The sequence below is a fragment of the Quercus robur genome, chromosome 10 (genome assembly GCF_932294415.1).
Source record: "Quercus robur chromosome 10, dhQueRobu3.1, whole genome shotgun sequence".
NCBI lineage: Eukaryota > Viridiplantae > Streptophyta > Magnoliopsida > Fagales > Fagaceae > Quercus > Quercus robur.
In genome coordinates this window covers 36,759,197-36,778,050 of record NC_065543.1, presented here as the reverse complement: position 1 = coordinate 36,778,050, position 18,854 = coordinate 36,759,197, and the positions used below count along the sequence as shown (strand labels likewise).

The window sequence follows — 18,854 nt, the reverse complement described above, 5'->3', positions numbered from 1 at the left end:
CAGATGAAGCTACGGTGATGGCAGATTTGAAAAATGAGTACCAGATATTTGTTCGTAGTAGAAGTTCGGTACATCTTAACTCAGGAACAGATCGAGTGAACCTTCGAAAATTTGCCAGGAGCTTGGACATTATAGAATAGATGGTGGATAGTACTCAGAGTTTGCAAAGTTCATATAGAAAGGTGATGAATTTGTTAGTTTTCATAGGCGTTTATATGCTCTCTGCTCTACATGAATATAGTGTTTAGGGGATTTTTTTGTAAGGAGTTTCTTTTAGTATTTTGATAGCAAGAATAGTGCTCACGCAATACATGAAATTGTTTAAATAATAACTACATGAAAAGCTATACAATAGCATGTTCTTTTGTTTTGTTTTGTTTTTTTTATTTTTCCTATAAGTAGCTAGTTATTTTGTTTGGGGAGCTTGGACAATAGAATGTTCTTTTGCCAGGAGCTTGGACATTATAGAATAGATGGTGGATAGTACTCAGAGTTTGCAAAGTTCCTATAGAAAGGTGATGAATTTGTTAGTTTTCATAGGCGTTTATATGCTCTCTGCTCTACATGAATATAGTGTTTAGGGGATTTTTTTGTAAGGAGTTTCTTTTAGTATTTTGATAGCAAGAATAGTGCTCACGCAATACATGAAATTGTTTAAATAATAACTACATGAAAAGCTATACAATAGAATGTTCTTTTGTTTTGTTTTGTTTTTTTTATTTTTCCTATAAGTAGCTAGTTATTTTGTTTGGGGACAATGTAATGTTTTGTGGTAGGTATTATAAGTTTTTACCACATAAAGATGTGGCAATGAATGTGATTGGTGGATGTGAACTTGTTAGTTTTCATATGATTTATTTGAATTATCTCTTTATGATTAGTGATATATTAGTTTATAAGCTCAATATAAGAAAATTTGTGGTACATATGCTAAAGAAAAAACCAACAAAACCTTCCTCTTAAAGAAAAAGCCATTTGGACTAGTCTCACTTCAATTAATTAATATAACAGCTAAACACCATTGGATCTTTGGGAATGACATGATACGGACCACTGCTAATTGAGAGCCAATTGGTTAATTAATTAATTTCTTATTTTATAAAGCTGACAATAGCACTAAACCTCATTAGGAGCTTGGTGTAAATTGGCATTCTAATGTTCGGAAATTAAATTTTAGCTGTTTGAGAAATGGAACCATTGTTTTGTTTTGGCGTTTTTTTATTACTTCAATAAGAGCATCTCCAATGGTGCATAAAAATCTCTATAATAGAGAATGACACCATAAAAATAGTCTCTAATGGACGCTCTATTCCCAGAATTTTTTTGGCTCATGAATAGTAGCTCATCAAGTCTGGTGGGCTACTGTTCATTCTTCAAATGTTTTTTTTAAAATTTTTTTATTATAATAATCAAGTTCAAATATTTTTTTTATTATAATAATCAGGTATTGAATGAAAAAATGTTGGAAGATGTGTAGTTGTTAAAAAAAGAATAAATAATGAATGAAAAAATAATATTTAAATGAGATAGAGAATGGGAAAGTGAATCTGTTGAAAAGTGTATTTGAAAAAGTGGATAGTTAAAAAGTAAAAGTAACTGTTTATTTTCCAAATAGTTCAAAAATTTGCCTAAGCTGTTGGATATGCTCTAAGTTGGTATACAATAATATAGCTGCATTGACACATTTTTGTGCATAAAGTGCCCGGGAATCTAAGGGGAAAATGTTCGAACTATGGAGTTAACAGCATTATGTAATTATCTCAAAAAAATAAATAATATAGTAACGTTAATAATGTAGTAAGTTTATATTGCTTGCCTATTATCAAAAGAATAATAAAAAATTGTATGCCAACTTATGTAATCATCAATTTTTATGTTCAATAGATTCTAAATATATATATATATATATATATATTCAACAATAAAGACCACCAACCATTGGTAATAACTATCTTAAATATTTTAAGGGTCCGGTTAATAGGTGCTCTGGAGGCTTTTGTTAATATACCATTCTAAGAAAGTTTTGCTACCACTTTTTATGAAAAATATAAAAATTTGTTAAAAAAATCAATTACTTTTTCCTTTTCTCATTTTTTTTTTTTTTTTTTACAAATATTTCCTTAATTAATGCTCCTATGGCATATGTGTGGCGGCGCTAGCTCCAAAGACGAAGTGTGTGGCGGCGCCAGCGACGTGGTGGAGCTCCGGTGCTTAGGGGAGAGGAGGAGATGGAATGGGTTTAGGCGGTGGAGGAGCTGTTCTTCAAGTCTGAATCGTGTATACGTGTTTGAGAATTTGGGTTTAATCTCTCTCCATATATATAGATAAAACCAAAACCTTTGAAACTTCCACAATTTTCCACGTTAGCACAATATTTAAATAAAATTATCATTTTATTTAAATAAAATTATTTTTGTTTAGTCCAAACTTAATAAGGAGTGAAACTCTATCTCTCTAATGAGTCCAACTTAAACTCAAACTCATCATTATCATCTATAATATATATATATATATAACTAAACCTCTGAAACTCTCACAATTTTCCACGTCAGCACAATATTTAAGTAAAATTATTATTTTATTTAAATAGAATTATTTTTGTTTAGTCTGAACTTAACAATGAGTAAAACTTTATCTCCGTAACAAGTCCAACTAAAACTCAAATGCATCATTATCATTTTTTGTAAAACAAAATTATTTTTGTTTAATCCGAACTTAATAAGGAGTAAAACTCTATCTCTTTAACAAGTCAAACTTTAACTTAAACTTTAATTCGAACTTAACAAGGAGTGAAATTCTATCTCTCTAACAAGTCAAACTTTAACTTAAACTCAAACATTGATAATTTATCTCTAAATTTGCGGGGTTAATTATGAACACTATAAAAGCAAAGCAAACCTCAATATTTTTTTTTTTAAGCCAAGTAGAGGTATGAGCTATTCTTATATTATTTTCTTCTCCTCTATTTTATGGTTTTTCATGTATTTTTAAAAAAGTAATTTTCGTACATGAACTATCAAACTCTTTCTAGCCGTTTTTTACAAGATAAAAAAGTTTGCAATAATTGAAATTATTCTTTTGAATGTAACTCATCTTTCTAAGCAATGAATCATCTGATTCTTTAATATAATTTGGTCTTTCAAAAGTTTTAATATTTGAATTTTTGAGTTATTTTTTTGCTGTATTTGAAAGTGTTTAATAAATTTTTTGTAAGGCATTGTAAGTTCAATTTTTCATCAAATTTTAACACAAATTGAAGTCATATAAGAGCAAATAATGCAATGGTGTAGTTTCTTAAAAAATTTATAAAATTATTTTAATCTACTTCACAAATAGGTAAGTTCTCGTGCATAGCACAGGTTAGCGACTAGTTGAGATATAATTGTGTGTGCAAGAGTGTATTGGTTTTTTAATACAAATCTGACGTGGCATTCATTTATTGGTGGCGTAAATTAGCCCATTTAGGCCAACTTCGGACTGAAGGTTTACTCTTGTTGTAAGATGCGGCTAAGTTGATATCAAAGGCTATTGAAAGGGAAATAAAAAGTATTACCTTTAATAGATATCAACTTCAAATATAGGTGGAGGGTTCCAGTTAACTCCATTAGTAAAGTCTCTGATGGTTGAATAAGAGATTTAAGGTTCAATCTCCGCCTACACCAAAAACTGATTGGTGTCTTAATCTGATGATAAAGAGCTATCATCAAGAGCGGACGCCATAGGTTGAAACTTTCTCAAAAAAAGTTCTAATATAGGTGCAACCTATATGGGGAAATATTTGTAATACTTTTTATTTAATTGCAAATATAAGTATTACGATAGTCTATACAATATTATAGGCTAATTACAACCTACTCACCTGTAGTTTAGCCAAAATTTAAGTTACCCGTGGTTTGAAATTTGGTACTTTACCCACTTGAAGTTAAATTGAAGAGACTTTTATTATTTATGATTTTGCGGCGTTACATATAGAGGTATATAGCCTACACTAGTTGTCAATGGTACGTCTTTCATTTGGCATTGTTAATGTGTAATCTATACTAAGATTGAACCAAACAAAAGTGAGAGGCTCCTTCAGTACATCACATCAAATAATCAGAAATAATACCGATTGTGCATGGTATGTGATGTCGTATATAGTATACTTAACACGGCATTACAAATGCAAGCTCACCAAATTCATTAAACATATTGGTTGAGACATACATATGGATTTGGATGCCTTTTCGTTCTTTTAATTCTCAGTCAAAACAAATTTGGGCAGCTTGAGCATTCGGAACCATATTCAGGATTGGCTTATGGAGCCAAACAAGGCTCATCATGCAAATCATGAAATTGATTCAAGGATGAGTTGCTTAGTTATCACTGTTGACCAGGTCCTCAAAAGCAAAGGTCCTCCTGGAAGAGATCAAAATTTGCATTTAGGAATTGAAATCATTGCAAAAGATATGGAATAAAACCATCCCTCCTCGCATTTTAATATTACAAAAACCTTAATAAGTACAAGACATTTAGCTTGATCAACAGAATACGTTCAAATTTTTTCCACTTAATCCATGTAGCTATTTTTATGTTGGGAAAGATCTCCATTTCAATTGAATATAGTTCCTGTCATTTTTCAGCACTTTGCTCCCTCCAACCTAATTATTTATGATGGCTGATTTACTTGTGTTTCTGGATGCAAAAGCATTGATAAATTGTATGTTTCCGGATCCAATAGCGTTGATAAATTGTAAATTCTGAACCGTGGACATTTCTTACACTAAATGGGAGGTTACGTGAAGTTGTGGTTCATTTCACCCAGTAACCTGATTGTCTACATCATAAATAATATACGGTACCACGTACCATACAGGTAGGTCTAAGAGTATGGTTAAGGTAGCAAATGTCTTCAGCTAGTCTTTCTTACTGGGTGCTTCCCGTTTGATATATCAGTTGGAGTTTCATCTGAATAAGCTGGAATACTGCTGCTTTGGTCTTCAAAACCCTGCACTGGGTTTGCATATGATCGGGTACAAGGCCACCTTCACACAATAGGGCCTAAAATAGATTAGCTTCTGCTGCAGCATATGCAAATTCCAGATAAAAAATACATGCTTCAATTTCATTGTACCTGCTTGACTTTATGACCTCATCATCTATTGTCATGTTCCCATCAAATATGCTGCCTGCAAATGACAGATAAAACTCAATCATTATGATAATGATGATGATGATGATGATGATATCCACTACAATAATGAATCATTAAGTAACTTACATGCATCATAAATTTTCATTCTAGTACAACAAAAAATTAAGTTCATTGAAGAAAAAGTATATTATGGTCAACCAGTGGAAATTGAATCTTTGTCTTGTGTTCTACTTTGCCCTTCAAAATTAAAACCTGAGAAACTTACACAGTCACCACTTCATACATGACATCAATCTACAAATCCTTTACCTTGCAGGCAACAAGAAAGAAAATATGAAAGAAGTGCAAAAGTAAATGGCTATCAGGAAGATCCTGAACTTGCTTGAGATATGACTAGAATACAAAGAGTTTTCATTGGGCTTAAAATCTATTAGACAACATGTACACTAAATAGGATTTCGGCAATTATACCTTGAGAGCCTACATGAGAGGTGCACAAGCCAACAGAAGGAAAGAAATGCAAATACATTTTATGGTTTGCTCCACAATGATACGATTTTGACACAGATTCATAAATAAATAAAAATGTGACCAAATGATGGTAAGTACAAAATGGTTCAAAAAAAAGCAAGTCAAAAAAAGCAATCTCAAATTCCTAGTGGATAAAGATGGTAATAAGTATAAAAGATTAAAACGTACCCTAGGACAAAGGTATTATTACATAAAAAGAACACACCAGAGAGAGAGAGAGAGAGTTGAAATCATAAATTTTTTGGCTGATGACAGTAACTGAAAATTACATTATTGAAGAATTTATATAAGTTGATAAGAAAACTGACCACCCACAAAATCTTTTCTCTGAATGAGGGAGAGAACTGAGAATAAAGAAAATCAATTGCCAAATTTCCACTCAATTAAGTACGAAAATGAGAAACCAAATTGTCCAAGACTATGCAGGGCACAAAAGATTTTTTTATTTTTTATTTTATTTTTTAAGAGACAAATAAAATAACCCCTATTATAAAATTCAAAGTTACATCAATTACTGCTTACCTCCATATAGATTCTTCTTAGAGAAATATTTTGCCATCAACCGGAAAGTGTAGTCAGCTTCATATTTCTTGAACTTCTCAATGTAGTCTGTGCTGTCAAGAAACCTAACAAAAATGAAGATCACGCTATATGATGTAGCCTCTTATATAGATCTAAAGATAGTATCCCCTTGTCCCAAAATGAGTGTTCTTGTTCAAACAAGGATAACTTTTTTAGAATCAAGAAATGCATTGACAATAATCTTTTAGTATTTTCTTATGTAATTAGCATTTCAAAGGTATAACTGTATAAGGGATATAATTTGTACGAAAACATTGGAAAAGTACAAAATTTAACATATCAACAACAAAAAAAAAAGGCATTTGTTTGGGACAGGGAGTTAAAACTACATAAGTTATAGACAGGGCTATATGGGCCATTTTAAAGATATATATTTTTTAAAAACAAAAAATGAAAGAGAAAGAAATTATAAGGACTCAGAAAGCACAAAAAGGTTAGTATAATTGTAGACAACAGAAAAAGCATCAGCTATCCTTTCTACTGATATGCTTGAGACTTATTATTTTTGGACAGTACAGATATACTTGAGACTAGCATCTGATCTAAGTTGCTTAATATTTCTACGTAATTACAAGCTCTAATTAAAGATACACAACTCATATACATTATCTAAAGTGAGAACCTGGTTAGCAGTTACCAAAACAAAGAAATAAAATCCAAGCATCATAATATGGACGTCTAAGCTTAAAGCCATACTTTTTTTTTTTTTTTAAATATACTTAAAGTCATATTTGAAATCATATGAAGGCTGTTGACCAAATTACTGACTTAGTCATCTTTTGTGCAGTGGCTATGCACAAACGTGCAAGAGAGAGAGAGAGAGAGATTTGAAACAATGTTTTTACCTTTGAGTTATGCCCACACACACACACACATTCTTTACAATAACATCAGGTGGTATACTGGTATTGCAGAACAACTTTCAACATTTAGATGGATATTTATGGCTCTTCATCGTGATGTAGTATAACTGTGTATGGTCACACAACACCACACAAGGAAAACACTAACTGGTAATACAAACAAAAATTAAAGCATTGCAGAAGATATTACTAACAAGGGGTAAATTATTGCTGCCAGAATTTTCTCCAAGTGAATTAAACTTGAGAGGAAAAAAAATAGCAATAAATTTTATTTATTTTTGAAATTCATTTATATGGGCTTACCCTAGCAGTACACAAATAACAGCATCATCACTAATGTAATCTAAGGAAATCCCATGTAGAAAGATATCATTGCTTCTAATTAATTCTGATCGTTAAATTCCAAGTAGTAGCAATTTATGGTACCTTAAATAAAAGTGAAATCCATAGAAGGAAGGACATACTTGATCTTAAACCAATACAAGACAAAGCACAAAAATTAACAAAATTATTAAAACCTTAAAAACCCTGAAGTGAAAATTAGAATGCTTCAATCATCTTTTAAAAGGACTAAGAAAGAGGAGGTGAAACACCAGAAGGTGCCAACCAGTTGAGCTACTCGGCTCTTGGCAAGCTTAGGAGCCCATAAAATCCTCAAATTTTGTTGTTTTAATTAACACTGACAGACTTCTTTTCTTGTCATCAAGTGAGATGGGAAACAAAGCTCAACCTTTTTTAAATCCTTTGGAGATTTCCAAGCCACATAACCTGTTTTTGCTCCCCACCCCACCTCTCTCTCTCTCTCTCTCCTACTTTGACATATACGTGTGGGATGCTTTGTCAGGTACTTATGCCCATGTTGCAGTTCGTTGCAGCCACCATGTTAGATACCTTGTATCCATATCAGAGGCTGTGCTTGTGTCAGCATATATATTAATGGATTCTAGAGGTTTTTTAACCATTGTTTTAACAATTTCATTAAAGGTCATTAAAAGCTCCAATTTTGTGTTTTTCTCATGTCTCCTGGCATCCTTTGCTCACACTCTTCAAGCCATGTTGATACATATTAAGGGCTGGTTTTTGCAATTTAGTTCCACAATGTTGTAACTTTAAAGGGGAACTTCTGTTTGTAGATTAGTACAGTTATCAATCTTTCCTACTTTTCACTAATCTGATACATAAAATTTTCCATTTAAAGGTATTTAAGGCAGTTTAATTCACTGAAGAATCCTATAAAATATCACTTAAGCTTGTTTTGTGATCTTCCTTCATTATCCATCTGGTTTGTCAAAATGATGCAAAAGCAAAGGAAATTAACTCTTGAACTTCAAATTTTCACCATTTTTTACCCTTCAAAGTTTGACCATATTCCTATTCAAATTATGAAATCAACAGCTCCTTGGTTGTAGGTGAAAACACATTTTTTCTTTAATTATTTATTTGTTTTCTCTTTTGTTATAAAGTTTCTTTTCTTTTTTTCTTCTAAATTTCCATTGATTTTCAGAGAACACGAGCAAATAGATGTTTAAGTATAACATAAGCTAGGTCCTTATTTTGTTTTATTAAAAAGAACCCATTTGGTTTGGTGGAAAAAAAAACCAAACCAATCATACACTAAACAAAAACAAGAAACAATGACGAACATATTCGAATATGGGATTAAATTCTAAAACCTATAAAGATCACAACCCCAGAATTTTAGTACAGACATGCATGCAACAAAAGACAGAAAAAATAAGTAATTAAAAAACTAACTTGAAGTGTTGGTGTGGAAAGTCAGGCTTTTTGTCGTCGACATTGAGAGATCCATTATTCGGGGTTGGTCCTTCGTCGACAACCTTAACAAACCCAATACAACAACAAACCCTCTTTAATGTTAACAATCTAAAACAAAACAGAACAGAAAAACAGTGTTATTTACAAATAAACACAGAGAGAGAGAGAGAGAGAGAGAGAGAGAGAGAGAGAGAGGACCTGAAGGTGAAGTGGGTTAGGTGGAGTGAGAGAAGTGGTGGGGCTGGTGGCGGAGTTCTCCGAATTGGAGGCCGACGGCGGCGAGGTTGGTGTTGGAGGTGAACTTGATGGCACGTTCGCCATTTCCATATTTTATTATTATTTAAAAGGCACACACAAACTAATAATGAGTGAAGAAGAAGAAGAGAGAAACAGAGAAGTAGAGAGTAGAGAAGACTTCAAAAAATTGCAGCATTTTTGTACAGTTGGTTGTTCTCTCTCTAACCAGTTTTTATTCTCTTCTCTCGATTTATTAACTTACTAACTAATTTTATTTTTATTTTTATTTTTTGGCTTTTAGATATTATATTTCTATATAATTTTATTGTTAAGTAAATAAATCTTTTTTCCAATTGTTAATCATTTTTCCTTTTTATTAGTTTACCTTTTTAAGAAATACTAATACTATGTCTACAATATGTTCACAACAAATTTTAGAAGCGATAAACTATTCACAATAAATCTTGATATGACCAATTATTACTGATTCTAATTAGAGTTTACCAATAACTTTATTTATTTTTTTTTTTTTTCCTTCATTAAAAGTCAATAACAACTTATGTGTTATGAAATTATAATAAAGATATTGTCTAGAAAGTCCCCAACGTCTTTGCTATAATTTGGTACTTTTTTTTTTTTTTTTTTTTTTTTTTTTTTTTTTTTGAGGGGGACGATACTTTGAAGTTGAATGTGAATAAAGAGCTATTTATTATTAATTTATTTCAATTGTCTTTATTTGAAATTGATCAATTTTATGATTTAGATTAAATTTTATAAATTTAAAAATTTATTCAGCGCTAATTTATTAAAAATTTGACTATATAAACTTAATTGTAACTCTCGGCAACATGAAAATGTTTTAACTGTTTTTCTTCAAATGCTGAGCTTGTAACATCTTTCAGTTCTGGAATTTTATTTTTTAGGCGAACCCTTTGACCACCTGCTTTCTTCGTAACACTTTAGTGTAGACGAAGTTCAGAACCATCATCTACCACAACCCTTTTTTTAACAAGAAGATTAGCTAAACCAACTCACAAAACATTTTTGAAGTACACAATAAAGAGAGCTAAACCGAAATACAAGCTCAGCTTAAGAGCCTCAATATTATAACCACCCTTTTCCATGTGAACCAGTTCAAAATATCACACCCAAAAGTGTAATAAATGGCTGACTACTGCTCTATCAGAAGCAAGAAATGTAGTACTTTCAGCACTAATTCATTAAGAAAACAAACAGAATCGAACATCCAAACCCATTTCAGAGAAACACAAAAACAAATTTCATAGCCCAAATAATACCCAATTTCTATTAGAGACCAAAATGTTAAACAAAATAGATGCTATAGGACTAAGATCCAAACATTAAATACACGAGCCCCACAATACACATTCAAAGATGTACCCATATATAGAATACAAACATGCTATTACACATGTTTGTCAATGTCATTGGATTCCCACACAAAATCAAGTCAAGTGTGCGAGTGAGAAAGTCATCTTCCCTAGAACAATTGACATTGCTTGTTTTCCATATTAAAAAACAGAAAAAACAAAATAAACAGAAACAACAGAAGGCACAACCTTCACATTTTAACAATTAGCAGTCCATGTCACAACCGCTTGGATATAAAATCAAATATCATTACAGTAAAAACAATTTAAAATCTCTAATATATAGATAATCACACATAATCACTTGCTAATATTAATGATGATGATTACAATATAATTAACTCAGCTCCTAGGGGTAGATGTTTCTTTAGTTGCTCAGCACATTCTCTGGCGCCTTCGTTCTCTTTATCCTGAGGAGTTCCCACTAAATGTGGATTACGAGGATTAATAACAAATCCATCTATTTCCACCACCTTGAGGTGTTCATTGGGATGTTTCATCGCCTTCCTTGATTCTCTATATTTATGTGGGCATTTAGACCACGCAAAACATGTCAACTGCAATTCAGAAAAAGGAAAATAAGTATCGAATCATGCATGCAATTGGGAAAAAGAAAGTAAGGAAGTTCAAAACAGATAGCAATGATACTCAAGCAGTATGTGTAAGCAAATAAAAATATATGGATTAAAATCAAATAACTAATGATGATCAAAACATGAAGGGCAAATTAAATCTAATGAAACCATATTTAGAGCCATTAGAGAGGATGTTAGAGCAAGGCCAGAGGCTGTAAGAATAATATAGCCATATTTAGTTGATTGTTATGTGGTTGTGGAGAATAATGTTTTCTGTATTTGATGATTAGTTGTTGTTGTTTGTAGATTGATGTTGCTCGGTTGTACTCTATTTTGGAAATTTGTTAAAAAATTTCTTCTTCATCCAAAAATAATAATAATAATGATGATATGTACGAAACTGCTAAACTTTGGAAATTGAAGATGATGACTTTAATAGAACTCAACATTCATTTCAACACTTATTCCTTAGAAATTAGAAACAATAATATAAGACAAAGTTTACCTCCAAACCGGTTAAGAGGAAATTTCCTCCAACCCATTATATAGAGACTCAAAACCAATCCTCATATAATTTTAGTCACATGATTTATTTAATGAGTCATGTGATTTGGTCATATAATTCACATAGATAGTTCTATGAAGTGCCATATAATGAGTTGGAGAAGATTCCTCCAAACCGGTTTGGAGGCAAAGTTTATCCAATAATATAAATGCTCATGGCAATTCAAGGAATATCTTTCTTTCTTTTTTATATACAAGATAGAAATTCTACTTTAGTCTAAACTAAGAGTATATATGTGTAAAACTCTCTTAAAAACTTAAATCCCGGTCTTTACTCTCCACACCCCACAAGCATTTATACTTGTGGAGCGACCACCGCACCAAAGGTGCATGGTGGTCAAGGAATATCTTTTAAATAGATAAAAAGATGGAAAACCATGAGCCAACAATTAATGTGCAAATTGCATCACCGAAATTAAAGAATAAAAAGCTATTAGTATGCTTAAGTGGCAAGTTATGAAATATGAATAGTCACCTCCATGGAAAATTTATGTAAAACATGTGTCGCTTCTATTATAGAGATTAAGCCAAGGAGGTTTCCATCAACAAATGCAGCAACTCACTTCAATTCAGGGTATTCCAATTCACTCTGAAAAATAAAAAACTAGAGATAAAGATAACAGTGCATAAAACAGAATAAACATACATGAAAGAGATTGCAAAAGAATTTAAAGTGCTTACATAATTGCAATGGCAAATGTCGAGTTTCAAACACTGTAGTTGAGACAAGTAGCTTGACAGAGGGCAAAATAAATAACTCATAGGTGAGAAATATATTCCACCAAGTACATCTAGAAGACGGGGTGCATAATTAACAGAGAACTCTATTCTTGAACCAACAAATCCAAAATACTCAAGATTTGGAGCAAAAATTTCAATACTTTTAATTTGTGAATAATTTATTATGTGTAGGTACTACAACTGCAGTGACGGACTGTAAATTTTCAGTCTCACTAGAGATAGAGAATTGTAACCTTTCAAGCACAGGACAATTGGAAAGGCAGTGATCCAGAAGCTTGCCGGTTACATTGACACACATTAGAGTGAGGGATGTCAGGAAATCTCCAATAGAATTTATAATCCTTGTAAACCGCTTATGTGTAAATGTATAACATTGGTTCATAGTCATCAATGGTGTAAAGTCCAATTCAAGCCTTTTGACTCTCTTTGAGATTGCAAAATCAATCCATTTATCAATGTGACGTGTAAAATGTTTATCTAACTCAAAACAGACTCTGAACTTGTCTATAGTTGAGGCTCAATATAATTTTAGAATACAGTTCACCCTTTTCACAAACTTCTTTTGATTTTGAATTTTTTTTCTTTTGGCCCACAATGTCCTGCACTGGAAGTCCAAAGTATCAGGGAACACCCACAAATATTTCCACCTAAGCAAAAGAACATGAGTTTTGATTGCTTCTTTCATTGTCAACAAAGACAGTATAGCGATGAGTATTTCATCTGGCAACCAACTTATGCGATCCTCCAAATCCCCCAAGTTTCTCATACACTTGAAATTGAAATTTAAACACCAAATACAAAAAATTATCAGATTTCAAACACCAAATAAATAAATAAAAGTCAGTAAGCTTACCAAAGTATTCAAGAGTGAGTTTGTTTATAAAGAAGGTTACCGAGATTAACAACTACTTTTTGAAAAGTATGGAATTTATTTTTTACCTCGTGGAATGTGTTGTCCATTTGAACTAGAATTGGAAATAGAGAGCTGCAAAATTAGAGAAATAAAGAGTTAGTATATATACTACGTGAGATTATTGATCTTGTAGACCAAATTGATGTCTACATTGTGCCATGATCTCAGTGTAAGCAAGTTAAAAGGACAAAGTTTGGCAATAAACTTGTTTGTACCATAAGGCTACAATTTCACTTAATATCTTTTTATTGTATGTAAATTTTGACTAATTCACATTTGGATTATATTTGATATAAGAGAAATTAAAGAACGAACATTTACAGGTGAGAAGACAATTTGGGTACTCAATCTTGCAACAATGAAAATAGTTGACTTTGCCTGCACACATCTATTTAGGTTTGGAAAAGAAAATGACATGAGGGATGCAAGAATTAATATCGTAAGAGAGCAAAGATAAATTAAATAAATGAGGAATCAAAATAGTACGGTTAGAAAAGAAGTTTGTGTTTATAACTTTATATAATGCAATAATTAGGGTAAAAACAAAGAAGAGATCTGGACCATTGATTTGAGGGGTAAGAAAACACCTCAACCAAAAAAAAAAAGGATTTATTTAGGGTTAAAAAGTGTGAATATTTTTTCAACACAAAATGAAATTCATACACTTCCTCTTCAAATCGTGCAATTAGATTTCAACATACAATATCAAACATATTCTCTAGGGACTGATTGATTACACATTAATGTGAACTTTGCATCTTTACATACGACACAGACATGATTACTTTTAAGCCTCTCATCATGATGCAACTACTTTCAAAGACATAATTCCAACATCCAGTTTATTTATCTAACTGATCGCATGGATCCTCCCAGCAAATATGCAATTAACTTCAACAAGCAACAAATGCTTGCACATATGCAGCATGTACCATTCTCAGGAACACAGATTCACCTTTCCACGGCCAGGGCATAGCACACAGCAATTTACTAAAACAGAACAAATTAGAGAATAGTTATAATATAACCGCTAAATTTCCAAATTAATCTAACACACATCATTTATATATAAGCAATTTCACCTAAGGTCATAGCATAAAATCTTTACAATGCTACCTGATTTTATAGAATACTTGCTATTGAAGCCTTTCACTGATTGTAGGAAAGTGTAGTAATCAAATCAGCACTTCAGCATCAACTATCTAAAAAAATCAAACAGAAGAAAATATTTAAGTTAAAAACTTTATAAGCATGTCAATATAAAGAAAATGATATTAAAAAAATACTACAAATTAGATGAGATACATAACAGACTAGTACCGCAAACAGGTTTAGAAAGGTACTTTTCTTAGCAAGATCTTAGATGTTTCCAAATCACCACATACTCGTTATTATTTGTTTTTTTCTTTCCATTACATAATAAATGTGCATGTATTGATGTGTCACAGCAGCAATTTAACCATCTGAGTGAACAAATCGTTACTATTGATCCCTAACCTCTTTATCATATTTAAACGCAAGATATGACTCGGGCTATTAGGAAGCTATAGGGTGCTGCTTGGCAAATTATGCAGTAATTTGACTAGACTACAGAGATTCTTCCCACCATTAATGCTAAAACAAAATCTGTTTCTCATCATTTAGAAGCTAAGATCTTTGTATTTTACGTAGCTCATATTTTCTACCTCCACCTTTTAAAAGTTCTAAATTCTAATCTACAATGTAGAATTTACTGTCTAGGAAAAGAGCTTCAATGAGGAGATGCACAATGTGTTTCAGATAGAATATGCTCAGAAATCAGGACAATGTCAATTGAATTTAATTACCGTAAAAGTCGTAAGGACATGGGAGAGCATGGGAATAAGCTGAAGCAATCATTTGTGCAGCTGGAATCCCCTTGATACGCTCTGAGAAATTTTCACTCAAAATACGATTGGAGAATACTTGCCCAGCCCCACGCATTCACCTACCAATAATCTTGACAAGAACAAAACCCATCTTTGAAATGGTGAAAGCGTTTGTTATCTCTCACAATTATTTCCCTTTCAACAGCCTTTGATATCAACTTAGCCGCATTATGACAATCTACACAAATGCGCAGATTTTTGCAGATCCTCAGTGTTGCACCTTTGGTGGTCTTTAACAACCCAAAAGAAATTGCAAGCTTCTCACTGTGTCCCCGTAACACCTCAGTCTTCTCCTCTTCTCTCAATTCATGAAGCACGGAATCTGTGTTGGGTTTATATCCAATTATGCTAATCTTTTCCTCTAATCTTCTCCATACATCTCGGATCTCTTCTGACTCTGGTAGCAACTCATCACCCACAACAAAGCTAAAAACTTCCCCTCCAAGTTCAATCCAACTGCGGCCAGCATCTTTCTGAAGGCCAGTCTCCTTCATTATTTGCCGCACCCTTCTCACATCATCCCATTTCCCTGACCCAGCATATAAATTTGAGAGTAGCACATAAGTCTCTGCTTTGTGTGGTTCCAGTGCTAGTAACTTTTCTGCGACTTTTATCCCCATATCCAAATCACCATAAATTCTGCAGGAACTGAGCAATGAGCTCCAGATTCCAGCATCTGGTTCTTCAGGCATCTCTAGTATGAGCTTTAGAGCTTCATCCAATTGGCCAGCTCGACCCAGCATGTCCACAACACAGGCATAATGTTCCAGTTTTGGCTCTATTCCATATAAACTTTGCATCTGGTTGAGATATTTTAACCCCTCTTTAACCAATCCAGCATGGCTACATGCCATTAGAAGTCCTATAAATGTAAACCCATCAGGCTTGTGGCCTGATGTTTGCATTTTTTCAAATAGCTCCATGGCCTTGTTTCCATGTCCGTGAATTCCATATCCTGCAATTATAACATTCCACGATGCCTCATCTTTCTCCTTTAAACTGTCAAAAACCCTTTGAGATTGTTCTATGCAGCCACTTTTTGCATACATATCTATGAGTGAACAACCAACAAAAACGTCTTCTGTTAGGTTAGCCTTTAAAGTAAAGCAATGAATTTCTTTTCCCAAACGCAGTGCTGACAGCTGAGAACAAGCCCCAAATATAGTTGTTATGGCAATCTCATAAGGTTGAATTCCATTAGAAAGCATTTGACGGAAGAGATTGAGGGATTCATCAGGAAGTGCATTTTGTGAGTAACCAGCAATCATTGCATTCCAAGATACTAAAATTTTATTTTCCATCCTATCAAACAATGCCCTTGCAGATAACATTTTCCTGCAATGAATATAAAGTGATAGTAATGAGATTCCAATAAATGAATCCATTTCTAAACCATTTCGTAGCGCAAATCCATGAATCTCTTTGCCATAATGCAAACATTTCAGGTGGGCACAAGCTAAAAGAAGGCTACCAATGCTATACCAGTCAGGAGCTAAGCCTGAATATGTCATTTGAATGTACAAATCTAAGGCCTTTCTTGGATCACCATTTTGTGCATGGCCACCAATAAGTGCATTCCAAGAGTTTACTGTCTTAGTTTCAATTCCATAGAACACATGTTCGGCAGAACTAAGTGACCCACACTTTGCATAGGCTGCAACAAAAGCATTGGCCACCAATTCATCATCTTGAAGCCCATGTCTGAATGAATAACCATGAAGTTCCTTCAAGCAAGGCATTTCTGATTCCCCTAAACAAGCTTGCAAAACATTCAATATGGTGACCTCATTCACCTTCATTTTCCATGGTTCCATCTGCATCTCCCGTAACAGATCAAATGATCTGCATACATTTCCTTCCCCAGAGTAACCTCCAATCACGGTATTCCATGAAACCACATTCTTGTTATCATTCTTAGCAAATAAAGTTTGGGCTTCAGCTAAGTAGCCACATTTTGAGTACATGTGTATCAAGGCATTGTTCACCATTAAATCATGATTCAGCCCCAACTTAACTGCCAAACAATGAACTACCATTCCTATAGCTACGTCTCCTTCAGCTGCACATATAGGTAATATCGTGACAATAGTCGCAACATCCGGTACCAAACCCTCCTCACCCTTCAAAATCTCCCTAAACGTATTATAACACTCTTTAAAAAACCCATTCTCAGAAAACCCAGAAATCATGGAATTCCAAGAAACCAAGTTCCTCTCAGGCATATATTCAAACACCTCCACTGCATCCTCAACAAACCCACATTTCCCATACATTGCAATAAGCGCATTACCCACAAACACGTCAGAAATCAAACCCATCTTCATTGCCATCCCATGAATCACTTTCCCCAACCCCACATCCAAAAGCCCAGCACAAGCCTTAATCACACAAGGCAAAGTAAAATTATCTGGTTTAAACTCTGTAACCGAAATAAGCTCCATAAACAAGCTGATTGCTCCATCATAAAGCTCATTTCTAACGTACCCACTAACAAGTGCATTCCAAAGAAACAAGTTCTTCCTCTGTAACCCATCGAAGACTAAACGAGAATCCAAAGGAGAGCCACACATGGAGTACATGGTAACGAGACGGGTGTTGAGAACGAAGTCATTGCTGAACTGAGTCGACTTCGAAACCAGCTCGTGGACTTTCCGGCCAGTCTCGATGTCCTTTTGGCGACCACAGGCCTGTAACAGGACACCCATAGCTTCTGCATTGTTGAGAGCGTTTGTTTTTTGAAGGAAATTCAGAGCTTCAGTGAGGTTCCGAGACTCACAGAGCTTGTTTATTTCTTGAAGTAAAGGGTTGCTTTTTTTGTTGTGGGTTTTGGTGGAGAGTGAGAGAGTTGCTTTTGGAGTGAAGATTGGAAGAAGGGAATGTTTGGTAGTGTTTGATATTGGGGTGGGAACGAAGGGAGTGTGGTGGTGGTGGTGGTGTAGTGAGAGTGGTGGTGCCACTGTAGAAGCCATGTTGAGGTGTTGCAGAGCTGAGGGGACTCTTATCTGTTGGATTTGTTCAGTTCAGTTCTTGCAGTAATATAATTAAAAAAAATCTAAAAAGCAAAAGAATATTCTATTAACCCTATTTGTTTCGTTATAAAATATATTTTCAATTTTTTTAAATATTTAAGATATTTAAGACAGTTGAAAAACTTGATAAATATTTGAATTATTAGACATAATTATATGCTCAAATATGCTTTAAAATGTTGAAAATAATTATTTGAATATTACTGGACATAAAATTTTGGAAAAAATTACATTTTACCATCTAAACTATATTTCATATTACATTTTGTATCTTAAACTATGATCTTTGTTACACTTTACACCTCGACATGATATCAAGTTTACCGTTAACTTAGAATAAAAAAAAATTACCGTTAACTTAAATAAAAAAATGTCATTAGGTGAAAAAAATTTAATTACCCCTCTTTCCAATCCTTTAAAAATAAAAGACAATTTACACTTTACCACCATAAACTATACTTCTAATTACATTTTGAATTTCCATCAAAGTTAATAGCAAACTTAATGTCATTGTGCAATGTGTAACAAAGGCCATAGTTTAGGAAGGATACAAAATGTGTATTCGAAAAATTTATAATACAAAGTGTAATATAAAATATAGTTTAGAGAAG

The 18,854-nt window shown here is 33.1% G+C and overlaps 2 protein-coding genes across 14 annotated transcripts; both read right to left on the bottom strand.

Annotated features, from left to right (window-relative positions):
• Positions 1-4,685: 4,685 nt before the first annotated feature.
• LOC126702625 (uncharacterized) lies at positions 4,686-9,349 on the bottom strand. 3 transcript variants are annotated; one of them, XM_050401388.1, is made up of 5 exons: positions 9,085-9,349; positions 8,866-8,948; positions 6,188-6,291; positions 5,114-5,168; positions 4,686-5,040 (listed from the first exon to the last, which is right to left on the bottom strand). In XM_050401388.1, exons 1-5 carry the CDS (start codon positions 9,211-9,213, stop codon positions 4,980-4,982), a joined length of 432 nt encoding a protein of 143 aa, XP_050257345.1. In that variant the 5' UTR covers positions 9,214-9,349; the 3' UTR covers positions 4,686-4,979. The 3 variants fall into 3 exon arrangements, with proteins under 3 accessions (XP_050257345.1, XP_050257344.1, XP_050257343.1); XM_050401387.1 differs by having other exon boundaries at positions 4,686-5,024; positions 6,188-6,279; positions 9,085-9,346; XM_050401386.1 differs by having other exon boundaries at positions 4,686-5,024; positions 9,085-9,344.
• A 1,334-nt stretch (positions 9,350-10,683) lies between these two features.
• Positions 10,684-18,238, bottom strand: LOC126701992 (pentatricopeptide repeat-containing protein At1g18485). 11 transcript variants are annotated; one of them, XM_050400524.1, is made up of 6 exons: positions 15,134-18,238; positions 13,623-14,509; positions 13,334-13,379; positions 12,335-13,163; positions 12,129-12,242; positions 10,684-11,071 (listed from the first exon to the last, which is right to left on the bottom strand). In XM_050400524.1, the coding sequence occupies exon 1, from the start codon at positions 18,181-18,183 to the stop codon at positions 15,274-15,276; it is 2,910 nt and encodes a 969-aa protein (XP_050256481.1). In that variant the 5' UTR covers positions 18,184-18,238; the 3' UTR covers positions 10,684-11,071; positions 12,129-12,242; positions 12,335-13,163; positions 13,334-13,379; positions 13,623-14,509; positions 15,134-15,273. The 11 variants fall into 11 exon arrangements, with proteins under 11 accessions (XP_050256481.1, XP_050256486.1, XP_050256483.1 ...); XM_050400529.1 differs by having other exon boundaries at positions 12,129-12,257; positions 12,335-12,386; positions 12,952-13,379; positions 14,424-14,509; XM_050400526.1 differs by having other exon boundaries at positions 12,335-12,386; positions 12,952-13,379; positions 14,424-14,509.
• Between the last annotated feature and the right edge of the window lie 616 nt (positions 18,239-18,854).

Bases quoted from the DNA above. Each gene is read 5' to 3' on its own strand.
- LOC126702625 (XM_050401386.1), bottom strand. From the start codon at position 9,213: ATGGAAATGGCGAACGTGCCATCAAGTTCACCTCCAACACCAACCTCG. The intron at 6,292-8,865 runs GTTAGTTTTTTA...CATTTTTGTTAG, and splicing joins TTTCCACACCAACACTTCAA to GTTTCTTGACAGCACAGACT. The intron at 5,169-6,187 runs GTAAGCAGTAAT...TGTCATTTGCAG, and splicing joins TAAGAAGAATCTATATGGAG to GCAGCATATTTGATGGGAAC.
- LOC126701992 (XM_050400522.1), bottom strand. From the start codon at position 18,183: ATGGCTTCTACAGTGGCACCACCACTCTCACTACACCACCACCACCAC.